Here is a 14,985-nt window from a genome sequence, read left to right as displayed (position 1 = left end):
TCCTGTTATGACAATGTGTTCTAGAACAAAAGCATATCATCATTGAAAACAATTGTCAAATTAGTTGTTTGTCTTTCCTACTGCTATGTATCTTGGGATAGATTATAAATCCTTTTTAGTATGGGTGAATTTCAATGTTATATGTAATTCTGATCTTTAACATTACTCCTGAATCCTGAAAATTTGAATATTCACCTGTTTACCTATATCAACAAGTCCTTACTCATTATATATCAAATTAAACAGGGGGGAAAAATCAATCTTTAATATAGAGTAATACTAAAACCATAAAGTTATTCATTTTCAAAAAATATCAGCCCACAGAATCATAATACAAAAAAAAATCAGTCCCATCGTGTTAACACGGAATCTTCCAAAAATAATTCCACCATTTTAAATTGTTGTAATTAGGTTAATTATTATCTGGAAACATTGTAATGTACAGTACATTAAAACATTGGAAAACTGTCACATGTGACTGTTACAGATTCTGTCAGTTGGATATTGTACACCTTGTGTGTCACACGGCACACATCCAACCAATACTCAAATTCTTCCTACACTCACTACAGCATATCTATTGTCACTCTTCCCACAGCAGCCACAATTCTACAGCTCATGCAGTAAGAACAGCAGTAAACAAAATGCCTTCTCTATGGGAAAGTGTCATTTTTATTTATGACACTTCCTAAAGTAGTGGACAAGACACTTGAATGTAGACAGAAGATGAAACTTAGACAGCTGTCTATTGATTGGAGTACACTGCTTATTTCTTACATAATAATTAACATAGTTACAATAATTTAAAATGGTAACAATCTTTTTTGAAAACCATGTATTATTTTCAGGACATATGCATAGATGTGAATTAACACAAAATCTGATTCAGAAACAATCTCTCTGAAGCTGTATTCTCAGGAGCCCACCTAATCACTTTTTTGACTCTTTCTTTTCATTTTCCAGTCTATTCATAAATTTGTGCATTTTCTGAAGTGCATAAAAGTTTGGATAGCTACAATTTCTAAGATAATGACTCATATTCCAACAGTTATGGCAAATAGCATCTTTAAACATCACAGATTCTGCCAGATTCTGAAAATCAGATGACTCCGGTAACCTTTTGTTAAGTGTATATAGTTGATTTATATGTTTTAGAGTATCTTTTATCCACTTTATTTTCTCTAAAACGCATATGACCCTCTGTTTCATGGCTAAATCTATTTGGTCCTTCTTTTGTAAGACCTTTTCTTCAGAAAAATTTACTAAGTTTATTGCTACTAACATTGGAAGTTTTATAGGATTTTTCTCTCTCAATTATTGAGTCAAGTTCCATTATGGACTCAGAATAGTCATCCAAATCTGATCTGAGGGCTGAAGTTTCCTCCCTTTGTAACCTGCTGTTCAATAATTCTATCTTCTCTACTCTCTACTATTAATTAATTCAAGCCTATGAAATGTATGAAAGTAAAGTTCAAATTTTCTCTGAGTTCTATTGTAAAACTTTATTGTTATTAGAATCAGTCTCATACCATCTTTCAATCTGAGTTTTAAGTCTCAACCATGTTAATTCATGTCGTTCGGCTTTTTCTAGTTTAATTTTCTTGGTAAGTAGCTTTATTGTCAAAATAAATGCTGAATCATTGAGACCAAACACATTCTTTTATAATTTGAAATTTTTCTAATCAAACATCAATATTTTTAGGATCAAACACAGGCCAGGTAACTAATTTTTGAGGGATAAAACAACCTCACATGAAATCAGAACTTATACAATTACTATTTTGTTCTATTTAGATTTTGAATCTATCCTAAAGTGTTCTAACTTGTCCTATTTGTATTCTTTTATGTATAAAAAACATCACAAATGGCAATTGAGATCGGCAGGGGAACGTTTTCAAATTTAGCTAATGTTACCTTAGGTGCCAAGATGGCGGTTCGTCTGATTCTAGCAAGGAAACAGTGGGATGCACGTTCTAACCTAACCTATTCTAATAATTTGGTTGCTAATAATTATGGTAATTTATTAGAATAGGTTAGGTTAGAACATGCGTCCCCACTGTTTCCTTGCTGGAATCAGAGATGAGCTGCCATCTTGGCACCTAAGGTAACATTAACCTCAAATTTTTATAAAACATTTGAGCTTTATTTATCTCGGGTCTGGAATTGAGCCGAAATGAAAAGAACCAGAGTCTGTTCCAGCTGTTCCACAAAGAGATGAGTGTAAGAAGGTAAAAAAACAAAAGTAGATTCATATGTTGAAATTAAAAAACATGTAAAAATATCATGTAAAAAGAGAAAAATTAGTGATAAGGATTGTAAATCCAATAAAAGTGAGAAAAAACGAAAAGGAAATGTAAAAAAGCGTCAAACACATGAGTAAAGATTTGTTTTATTTTATAGTTAGTGAAACTTGTAAAATAATCTTGAAACATTTATTATTTACTAATATAATTATTATTTTTTCAATAAATTCTAAATACTAACTAATTTGCATAAGGTTTTGAACATAGTACGCGTGCGTAGTACAGTAAACAAAATGGTGACCGGAAGCGCGGCCATTGGGGTTCCCTAGGTAAACTTTAACCTTTCTTTTTGTTTATCTGTTATTATTTTATACATAAAAATTCATAAAATGTTAAGGCATTTTTATTGATATGTATATATATTAATAATATTAATGTATTATTATATTATTAAATATATTAATAAACAAATCAACTCCCCCTCCTGAAAAAAATGAGTTCACACCACACAAAGTGAATTCATTTTTTCAGGAGAGGGTGTCGACTTATCAGTGTGTGGGACAGCAAAAGTATGTTGACTTATCCAGTGGTGTAGAGTTAAACGGTGTCGAGTAAACTGGAGTTTTTTAACATTAATGCCTATGTAAGTCAGCCGGACCAAAGACAAGTGACTACTTAACCAAGGGTGTCGAGTTATCTGGGTGTTGACTTATCGCGATTTGACTGTATATGAATTTTAAGCTGAAGCATCTCAATACATTCTTTCAAATTTATTATTTCTAATTCTTTTTCTAATGCTAGAATTTATTTCATGGTTTCTCTTTTTGACATTTTTAACTAAAGAACCTATTCTATTTACTATGAATATGATGGTTTCAAAATTATTACTACAGAGCAGGGATAGAAAAAACCTTTTTGAATCCACATGCCATATAGCAAGCATTTCTTATCTTTAAAAATGTTTATGCATGCCAAAGTTTAAACTTTGATTCATGATATTCAAAGAAATGAAACGAACATGCTTTAATTGGAATAAATGTAAAGAAGCTAATTGGAAAAAAAAATGATCAGGTAATAAACCAAAAGGATGAAACGACGATTTAAAAAAGTGATAAGGTGAAATTGAGTGGTATGTTACATGCCAGATGATTTATTCTGATATGCCACTTTCAGCACATGTGCTATATATTCACAACCCCTGCTATATAGCACGAGTGGCCAACAAGTTGATCACAAAGCCAATTTTGACTGATCTGCTTGCGATGTCTTGACTTAATGTGTAACCAAATGCAACACATAAACATAATGCGCAAATGCAACTGTAGTGATATCAGACCTCTGCATCTTCCCTTAGTTGCGATTTTGTCAGTCCATGTGCAATCCATTTGCATACAGATGTAAAACGGGAATAAAAAATGTAGACAAAAAGTCATAAAACCGAAAAAAGAAAGGCAGGGAGAGGAATGGAGAGAGTAGGTCAGGACACGGTAGAGAGAGAAAGAGTGAAGTGGTGGTCCCCAAAAGTGACAATGCTGAGTTTCAATTTTTCTTCTGTTTAAAATGTAAGTACCTTTTCTATATGTTTTAAATTAAATTGTGGCTTTTCTTACCTATCTATTTACTTGATAAGTGAGCGTTCTCGGCAACAGACCTCTAAACTGCAGTCATTAACGGAGTTAATTACCGCAGTTCACGAGTTTTTAATTTTATAGGAAAATATTTAATTCAATATTTATTGTTGTATTTCTTTTGCATTTTAGTTACTCATGAACATGAGTAATAAACCAAAAAAATTGAAAACTTATCATTTCAATGAAGAATGGGAACTCTATTACATTTTTTACAATGGCAAATGATAAACATTGTTGCTTAATATGCCTTACCTCGATAGCCATTGCTAAAAAGGGTAATCTGGAGAGACATTTTTTAGCTCTACATAACAAGTACCAAACAGATTATCCACCAAATTCCAAACTGAGAAAATGTAAAGTTAGGGATCTTAAAACTCAATTAACAAATCAACAAAATGTTTTTAAAAAGCCAATGTTGAAGTCACAAGTAGTAACTACTGCATCATTCAAAGTAAGCTACCTCTTAGCAAAAAAATGTAAACCATTTTCTGAAGGTGAATTTGTAAAGGAAATTCTTTTGGAGATATCAGATTCACTTTTTAATGATTTTAAGAACAAGAGAAATTATTGCTGCAATTCAAGATCTACAACTGTGTCAAAACACTGTGATGCAACAAATTGAGATGAGTGGAAATGTAAAAGAACAGTTATATAACGATATTAATAGATCTTGTTTTTGTTTTTGTTCTTGTTTTTCCCTTCAATGTGATGAATCGACAGATATAAGTGATACAGCACAATTTCTTGTTTTCATTTGTATGGTTTTTAAAGATTTTACATGTAAAGAAGAATTGTTGGGTATGATTTCTTTGAAAGAAAGAACTAGAAGTGTAGATATATTCAATGCCTTTAAAAACTTGCTCAATGATTTGAAAGTACCACTTTTCAAATTAGTTTCAATAACAACGGATGGTGCAGCTGCAATAATAGGTCGCATAAATGGATTTATAGCCCTACGTCAAAATGAAGATGAATTCCCAGCGTTTTTGAGCTACCACTGCATAATTCACCAGAAAGTTTTAGCCAGCAAGAGACTAAACACAAAAGAAGTAATGGACATAGTGTTTAAAATTGTTAATTCAATTCAAGGAAGTTCCCTTAAATGGCATCTCTTCCAACTGCAACTCGATGAAGGCCAACCTGAATTATTACTACATACCAATGTTAGATGGCTAAGCAGAGGTAAATTTCTGCAACGATTTCGTGATTTATTGCCTGAAATAATAGATTTTCTTCACCAGCAAGATGGAAAATGTGAAAATTTAAATGATGAAACTTGACTTAGTGACTTAGCATTTCTTACTGATTTTACTTCAATATTAAGTCATTTAAATTTAGAATTACAAGGTAAAAATAAAACAGTAATTGATATGATCAGCTGCATAGATGCATATAAAACAAAATTTATTTTGCTAATAGAAGATCTGCAACAAAATAATCTGAATCATTTTCCAAATATGTCAAATAACATGCAAAAACAAAGATATTAATTATAAGATAGACTAATACGTCACAGAAATCCAAAAAGTAATTGAAGATTTTGAGGTAAGACTCCAAGATTTTGAACAAATTAAAGAAATTGTGGAATTTATATCTTTCCCTTCTAAAAAAGATTTAAGTGTGAAATGCATTAGCCAAAAAATTTCAGACATATTTCATATGGCGCAAAAGGCATTAGAAAATGAAATTATAATTTTACAAACTGATTTAATCTTACAAGCCAGAAAATTTGAAGACGATTTTTGGAAATACCAAGAAAAATATCCCAGTATCACCAAATGTAGCAAATATATCTATTCTTGTCTCAGATCTACATACCTGTGTGAATTGGCATTTTCAAATTTAAAGTTAACAAATACTAAACAACGTTCTGTCCTGACTGATTCCCATAATGAAGACTCATTATTATAATCTTTGTCAGGCTATACACCTAATTATGATTCCTTGGTTAGAGACATGCAAACTCAGTCCTCCCATTAATGTTAAGGTAATAAAATAAATTCTAAATCTGTCTTTATCTGTAGCTAATTTGAATTAATAAATATTGTTAATAATTACTCATGTTGTTTTAATTTCCCTGGACATGAGTTTTTTGGCCTGTTAAATAATTATGTCGTTTTTTACGTAGGTAAATACACAGGGTGTTTCAGTATGAAGTACACTTCCACGAGCTATTGATAGATTAGCAAAAAATAAGTCTAAAAATCTTATATCATCCTTCCATGATAAATTTTCTCGGCACAAAAAGCAATCGCAAAATTGAAATCTTAAAATCGAATTATCAGCCATACTGTGCATTTTTATAACAACTTTTTTATATTTACAAACAAATAGTATCACAACTTATACATTGCAATTGATAAAAAAATTAAATAGATTTTTAGTAACTTAAAATATAATCTTGAAAAAGTGTCAAAAAATTGAATTTTTTAGGTACAGCCTGTATGGAATGAACTCTTAGCTGCAAATATGAAAAATTGGGTCTGGAAATTTATTTTGTTTATGAGCCTATACCTCAAAAACTGAAGTGATTTGAAAAATAAAAAATAGTTTTGAACATATATTTTGCTTATCTACCATAGCTCGTGGGAGTTCACCTTCTACTGAAATACAGTATATAAACATAGTATGTATTTCACACTCTCCCCACCACTTAGACTATGCCTATGACAACAAATCGATCGTGACACATTTTTAAGATAAAAAGTAGATCTTATGTACAGTTTGGTCTAATGATGTGTTCACTTGTTTATAATCGATCAGCGCAGCCGTTACAATTCCGTTACAATTCCGTTACAATTCCCAGACACGCACCTGTTATCAAAGAGTTGACCGTTACGATTTGACCGTTACGAGATTGACGGTTGCGATTTGCGCTGATCGATTATAAACAAGTGAACACATCATTAGACCAAACTGTACACAAAAGTTGACCACTCCTGCTATAGATAAAGAGAATACATGCATAAAGATCACAAGCAAAAGCAAGTAACTTACTGACAATTCACTTTCCTATTTCTATAATAAATTGCTGTGAAAAAACAATTTATTATAGAAATAGGAAAGTGAATTGAGTTCCTTGTTGAACTGATTTCCTCACTGGTGGCACCATTATTTTTTTTAACAAATATTTTTTAAAGTCAATTTGTAGTCACTGTTATAATGACCAAGGATGAGTCTTTTCCACTTCATTCCTATCTTGTTTAATTTCTTCTTTTCTTCCTTTTTTTTAAGTTCTGCACTATTTTCTATCATTAAGTTGACCACTCTTCTAGCAAATGTCTTTCCTTTAAAACTGTTTCACAAAACTCTTTTTCAAACTTTTCTTTGAACTATATTCCAAATTAAAGCTATTTAAATTTTCTCAAATTCTTTTCGAATTTTTTAAAACTGCATTCTAAACACTTCACATTCAAGTAATGTGACAAAATGGGAATTATTATTATTTTTTAAATATGTTATAATAAATTCAACTGTTATGACATTGTATGTGCATTACTGGAGCCTGCAGCATTATTCATTGACTGTTCAATAACAGCTCTGATAATAAGTTCGATGATTTGCAAAATGATAAAGGTGCACCCTCAACTAGGTTGAATTCCCAAGCATCCATTTCCTCAAATTGAGCAATCATTCTCCTGAGAATTTATATATTTGTGAATTCAATGCTACTTGCCATAAATCCTTACAATAGCAAAATTCCTAAAATGCAGGCGCAGCATTATTGTTACTTTAGTAAATAGCTCCACAAGTAATGTGCATTCTACCAAGATTATAGTCATCATAGCTAATAAGGAGACATTCAACAATTGTGGCCACTTTTATATCAAGAACTTGGCTGTAACATGTGCTTATGCAAAGGAAACTGCATTTTCATTTCTTGCAACACCAAAGTGTCATAATGATACAGGCTGCCCTCGACTTACGCACAATTCACTATTTCGCATATTTTTTGAAAATTCAACTTTTTAAATATTTTTGTCGATAATGAAAAAATTTGCTTCCATGCAGAACGCTCATACACTACAAAGTGCAGTAGCTCGCTCTACGTTCTCAGACACACATTACTTCCTACAATAGCAGACTTCTCGAAATCCTAATCACTACTGTGTTCCAAGCAAGAGGTCAAAACAGTTTCAGCCTTGCATTAGGGTGTGCGTCGACATGTTGCATGTTTTGCCAATTTATTTGATTATGTTTAAATATTTCATCCTTATTAATTGATAAACATGAGTGAGAAACAAAGAAACTGCAGTGTTGATACAAACAAAAAGAAATTAAGGACTCAAACTTCATACAATCGAGACAAAGATGGAAATAATTAAATGTTCTGAAAAAGGCGAATATTTTGCTTCAATCGGATATTTGAACGATATAAACAGATCTACAATATGTTCAATTTTGAAAAATAAGAGTAAAATTAAGGAATACGTTCAAAATTGTGGAAATGTATCTTCAAGATTGTTTCCAAAAGACAAGGCATAGTGATGGATGAAATGGAAAAATCTTTGTCAACATGGATTGATGATCAACATCAAAATAATGTCCTTCTGAGTTTTTCAAATAATCAAGCTAAGGCTTTTAGTTTGCATGAAGATTGAAAGACTAGATTAAATGAAGATTCTAACATGGTGTTTCAATCAAGTAATGGCTGGTTTGACAAATTTAAAATGAGATACGGTATTCAACTAACTCTTGACAATTTTATAAAGAAAACACCTGAAAGCTCTTAAACACATCTCATTAACTTCATTATGTATACACATTAATAAATAAATACTTTAAAACACAGTTTTTGATGCATATTTTTTTTACATCCCACTACTTTTGAACATTCAACATTCGCGCACACTTTCAAGAACCAATTATGTGCAAAAGTCGAGGGCCGCTTGTATATATTTTTACTTTCTCAATCGTCATATATAAACAGATAGAAAGTATGATAATTGGTCAAAAAATGACTCCCCTAGATTTTTACACTTTTGAACTCAGGAAACTTTGAAACATCAAGGAATGCAAAAAAATTTGGGATTTTTTTCTGTATGTCTGGATGGATGTTAGTATGCGTGTGCGCGTGGGGCACATGATTTTTGCTCACCCTCTTTGAAGCTTAATAACTCCTGTGCTTTTTGTTGAAAATTTCTGAAATTTTGCAAGGAGATTTGCTTATTAGGGAGATTGATGTTATTAAATTTTGGTGATTAAAGGTGAGTGAGTGGGGAGATAAATGCAAGTCATGTGTATCTCCAGTAAGATCAGATTTAATGATGATAATTTTACTTATTATTAGGATTTACTATTTTTTTTTAATAAAACCCACCCCTACTCTCAAAATTAAGCTTTCTGCCATTTTATAATAGTTCAAAATATAAAAACTTTAAAAATAAAATATCATAACGGATGGTGCCACCAAATGTTGCCAGGAAAGTTAAGCAACTTGTTGCTGAATTTTTTTTAATAGAAATGCTTTCTGTATGTTCTGAAATGTCAAACAGATTTGGTTGCCTTTGGGACTGCTAAATCTCTCTCTAGACAGCATTCAATAGAGGCACTTTAATTACACTCACTTGATATATTTGATAAATTATAAAATAAAACTGCTTTCTTCAGGAATTCAAATTTATTTAATATGTTATTGATTGAATGTTCCTATACTTTCTTCAAGTTGGATGTTTTATCTTTATACCCATCTGTACCTGTTTGAGGCCATAATGCTTGCCAACTCCTTGATCATCAAAAAGGGATTTAACATACAACAGGTGCTAGATGTACGTGACACGCTAACTTTCATTACTGAGCACAACTATTTCCTTTTCAACAAGAATGTTTACTTGCAGAAGTGAGGAGTTCCTATGGGCTCCCCACTATCTGCAGTCTTGGCAGAGCTCGTTATGAGAGAAACTGAGCATAGAGTTTTCAACTCCCCTCTTGCCATCAGTTATCTGTCACTATACCTGGAATATGTCGATGATATCTTAAGAATATGGGAGAATACAGAAGAAGAATTTTTCAAATTTGTGCAGCAACTGTCAAGCATACACCCTGCTATCAGTTTCACTTGGGAAAAGGAGCAGAAGGAATCAATAACGTTCTTAGATCTGTGCATATGAAAATCGGTTGAGGGACCACAATTTGCAGTTCATCACAAATCTAATGAGTTACCATATATTATACCAGCAGATGGCCTCCAACCGTCGCAGTATGTCAATGCCACCATTGCTGCACTTGTTAAAAGGGCACTACTACATCCGTCAACGCAGCTAGCAGAAAAATCGAATTAGACATCATCAGAGTGGCGGTATCTCGTGCTGGATTCACGTGTGGCAAATATGAACATGTACTCCGTAAGGTAAAAAGAGTCCTTATTCCCAAGTACCACACTGTACAAAAAAGAAAAAGCATCCATGATCCAGTCTACATTGCTGTATCTTGGACCACTCTCGATACACATCAGCCGCATCTTTCGGCGATATAACTTCATTCTACCTATAACCCCCTTACCAAACCTACGCAGGTGCATCTGTAATGATCGTGACAAGCTAACTACTTTAAAAAAATCAAGGGTTTATGCAATACACCTGCAAAATCTGACAACAGGAGCGACTACAAGATATATAGGAGCAACAGCAAGAATGCTTGCCACCCGCCTAGCAGAGCATCAAGACGATGTAGCCAAGGGTAGATATACTACAGAGCTCGCTAAAAAAGTTCTTGAGGAAGGCTACAACCCGCTGTGGTCTGAAACAGAAATACTAAAATGCTGTAACAATCGAGGGCTTGTATTCATCTGGGAAGCGCTTATCACAGCTACTACAGAAGCATGCAATGTTCCCATCCTCAATCTACCCGGGGTGTGGGTAGCTTTGTACCAGCGTTTAAACAACGAAATGTGCCTAACATTGCATAGCCAATGCAGTGTCAATTCCACACATGCACCGCTCGCTCTGTAATTTCAAGGATTCGAACACAACAAAAATTATTTATATATTCTTAACGGAATTACTGGACACCTGGTTTGAATTTTAAAATTTCTGTTCTTTGTTTGGAACATTCTGACCATTCATTAAAAATCGTTCCTTTCACCTGATGACAACAATTATACATTCATCGAAAGTGCTTGTGCTAATACTAAAGGAACTTAATTAACGCTGAACACAGTGAGTTTTCTTCCAGAAGATTTATTTAATACAACAACAAAATTGTTTATGACTTATTTTAGGTCATTGAAAGCTTGAAATTTCAAATTTTTGAAAAATGGAATGTTCATTAGAAAGTAAATGCAAATGAAATACAATACCAAATAATGTAGAAAATTCTGAAAGAAAAGAAGCAGCCTGGAGTGGAACTCAAACCTGCAATTGCCAAATGGATGCAGCAGTAGCAGGTTCAAATCCCACTCTGGACAGATTCTTTTCTTCCAGAATTTTCTAATTATTTAAATAAATATTAATTTAATTATAATTATTAAATCAAATATATATTACATAACTTTAAATATTGGTAAGTATGTTATAAGCACACATTAAAAATTATTTATAATGTAAATATAACAATAAAACTTTTAAATACAGCCAAACCTCAGTTTTTGAACATAATTCATTCTTAAAAGTTGTTCTGAAACCAAAGTTTTTCATAAGAAACTATATAAAATGGATTAATCCATTCTTGATCCTCAAAATAAAGCATTTTTTTAAAACCATTTCAGCTGTATTTTGTCTAAAAATGCCTACAAATACAGTAGAGTACCATATTATATATAATAAATTCTTGTTATTTAATTTGACTTAAGCACGTTTAAACTTTAAACAAATTCTTGGATGCCAATTAATTGATAGTCACAATTATGTAAATATCAATTAATGTGGTTTTCATTAATTAATTTGACTTAAATTCAACGGCAGTGAATACCAAAAAACAATAGTAGTATCTTTCCACATACACAATGAAATCTAATTTAAATAGTAATTGTCATCAATGATTTGTGTCATGACGTTTAATGACACAAGGCAATTTCAGCTCCACTAACTTCTGAATTGGTAGTCCTGTCATTGTTGGTTGGGGCATCAACTTTCTTTAACATAGGAAGTATAAGGAATTCATCATCTGTTTTGCTCTAATCTGTGAATGCCTCTTGTCAAGTAGTTTGTTTGGCAACTGAGTTGCCATAGGACAACCAGTGCAGTGAGTTCGACATTCTGTTCATGAACCAATTTGTTCAAAAAGTCAGCTGAGCTGTTTGAAAACCAAGGTTTGACTGTATATAATAACATGATGATTTATACTTAATACCAAGCTAGATGCTTCTTAACTTTAACAACAACACCTTATCTCACTGAGCATTATTTATTAACTGTAACAAATGTTTTCAACCTGTTCTACAGGCCATCTTCAAGTTTTTAAAAACCAAAGAACATTGATAACTGTTCTTTTTGAATAGAACACATTTAAAATACCACATTCTTTGGAATAATGAGATAATTTGATTCCAAAGAATAAATTACAAGTAATATATATACAACTTAAAATAACAAAATAATAAAAGAAAAAAATTACATTCATAATATCAGTTTTTAATTAATGTCAAGTTGATGTGAACACAACACAAAAGCAAAACAGCCATGAAACCTAGACCCCATGATATCTGATTTCATCCTCTTGACACTTAATGATAAACAGAACATAGTAAGCTAAACTTTTAATATGATTTTCACTTTAACATTAGTTATTATTTTTTGTATGAGCAGTTCTGGATATCTAGAAGGTAATTTGCAAGTTAAAAGTATTTAAGAAGCATAAAATTATCACAATTAACAGAAATTTAATTGTAAAACAAATCCTGTATGTTTTTAATTATTATTGTTGTTCTTAATTACGCAATGCTTACTTACATAATAATGCAATAAATTTAAATTTCACAAAGTGTAAAGGAGATGACACAAAAGGAATTGTGCAGAATGTTCAAATTTTATGGTAGGCTGTATTTTCTACAGGATCTTAGTAACTGAGAAATTTCATTTAGATTATTTTTTTATCGTTTGTCCTAATTACTTTTGCTTAGGCAGTGCTGAGCATATTAGCTAGTACAATATAATTCTTATTATATCATATTTTATTAACATCAAAAGTTAAGAAAAATAAATTTGACTTACTATGAGTAGTTAAAGGTTCATGATCTTTCAGTATTTTTCCAGCAAATATCAAACATAATTGATCAATAGGAGAATTAACCAGTTTTGAAATTTCTTCTTTGAGCTAAAAATAAAAGTAAAAATACTCCTAATTATTTTACATTTCTACATTTAAAATTGCCATTTTATGGCAAATATAAATTTTCAAAACTTTGTATACATCTATTTAGTAAATTAAATACATACATATTTAAAAATTTACAAATTTTGAAATATCTGAAACATTTAGAATATACCAAGTATGTTTCAACAGATTTTAAAATTTGTTTTACAAAGATTTATTTCAACTTTTATATATCATTTTCATACATCAGATCCAGAACAAAACACATTTTAGGAAGGCAATCTTATCCTTTTTTGATACTTGTCCATATTGGATGCATTCCAGTATATCTTACTTATTGGAATCTACCCAATACAAACAACTATCAAGCAAAACAGTACTGAATTCTTTAAAAACAGGTTGTATTTTGAAGTGTTATTCTCTAAACATTTTCTGCACATTATAAATGTCAGATTTGTTTATTCCAATTATAAACCTATATGATTACACGTTCAACTAGAACAATTATTATATAAAGGATATTATATAGAATCATATTGTATAATTAGTGTGTTTATAGCAATATATGATTTATAAATATTACAGATTATTTCAGATATTAACTCATCTTCAAAAATAAAATAGAAATTTAAAATTAAAACATTCAAAATTCTGAAACATTGAGTACATAAAAATATTTTTCATAACATTCAAGTTATTTAATACAGATCTTTTTCTAAATGAAAATTATAATAAACAATTGTCAAAATAATACAAAAAATAAATTGCCATTTTGAAAAAAAATTAAAAAATGTCCATAACAACAAAATCAGGATATGTAATGAATTCGAAATCTGTAGTCCTTCAATAAGATTAGAATACTAGCATATGCAACTTAATCTGTTAAGATATCTTAGCTTTTAAGTGAATCACTTTCATGACCTGATAAAATTATCAGTATTCAATAGAATCAATGCAATTAATGAGAATCAATTGACTTCTGATGCTATATTCCAGACATGGGCAAATGCAGCTCTTTTTGAGGTACTGTACATGTGGCTCTTGCTGAAAGTGTTAATTTCTGTTTTTTATTATTATTTTTACAATTTTATTTTTATAATTTTGTGAAAATATGTTTATTAAAAAAATTCAATATTTGTTATATAGTATATTTATATTATATAATAAAATCGCGCACCTTACCATACTATCCGCCACGACAGTATAGAACTGCGGCTCCCATGCATTTTGCAAAACCTACATTTCGGCTCCCACTGAACTCTAGCTTGCACATCCCTGCTATATTCACAAAACATATAAACTATATAGAAAACAAAGAACAAATTATAGTAGTAAATGATAAGAGCCTGATAATTAATTTGGCTTCAACACTTGATTTTCACAAAACACAATTTAAAGAATTCAAATATTTATTACATCTTCATTTAGAATAAATTCAGGAATTAAACAACAGACTATCCAAAAATCAAAATTTCTTATGAACATATTAGCAGCTATGCATGTCACTGGTATGATATATGAGGTACTACCCAAATTTCACAAAATATGTCTGTAAAAACAGTTATCTATCATACACACTATTCTCCATTGAAAAGAAATTACCAAGGCCACAAGCCAAATATAAAGCCTTAACAGGCAGTGTCCAGACCGCATGCTGACAGTTTGCAACCCAATCTAAGATGTTCTAAGCTTGAAGCAAATTTTTATCAATTGTAATATAATTATGATATATAAATGTAAATTTAAACAATAAAGGTATTAATTTAGTATAATAAAAGTTAAAATGTATTTAAAAACTTCAAATTTGAAAGATTAATGGAAGTCCAAATATCATTTTGAAATATCAAATAATAAGGTGA

General features: G+C 30.9%; 1 protein-coding gene and 1 long non-coding RNA gene across 2 annotated transcripts in view; one reads left to right on the top strand and one right to left on the bottom strand.

The window, feature by feature from the left end:
- The window catches only part of LOC136969851 (uncharacterized), a 119,133-nt gene that overhangs the window by 81,817 nt on the left and 22,331 nt on the right, over positions 1-14,985 (top strand). The gene's annotated exons all lie outside the window — the stretch shown is intronic.
- Positions 1-14,985, bottom strand: part of Ubqn (ubiquilin) — a 68,470-nt gene that overhangs the window by 42,143 nt on the left and 11,342 nt on the right. The window contains exon 2 of the mRNA XM_067264138.1: positions 13,024-13,126. Within this exon, the coding sequence (XP_067120239.1) occupies positions 13,024-13,126 (103 nt within the window). The remainder of the gene's footprint in view (positions 1-13,023; positions 13,127-14,985) is intronic.

The sequence above is a fragment of the Centruroides vittatus genome, unplaced genomic scaffold (genome assembly GCF_030686945.1).
Source record: "Centruroides vittatus isolate TY-2023 unplaced genomic scaffold, ASM3068694v2 contig_1824, whole genome shotgun sequence".
NCBI classification, from domain to species: Eukaryota; Metazoa; Arthropoda; class Arachnida; order Scorpiones; family Buthidae; genus Centruroides; species Centruroides vittatus.
Note: the sequence above shows the minus strand (reverse complement) of the source record. Positions and strands in the feature narration are given on the sequence as shown.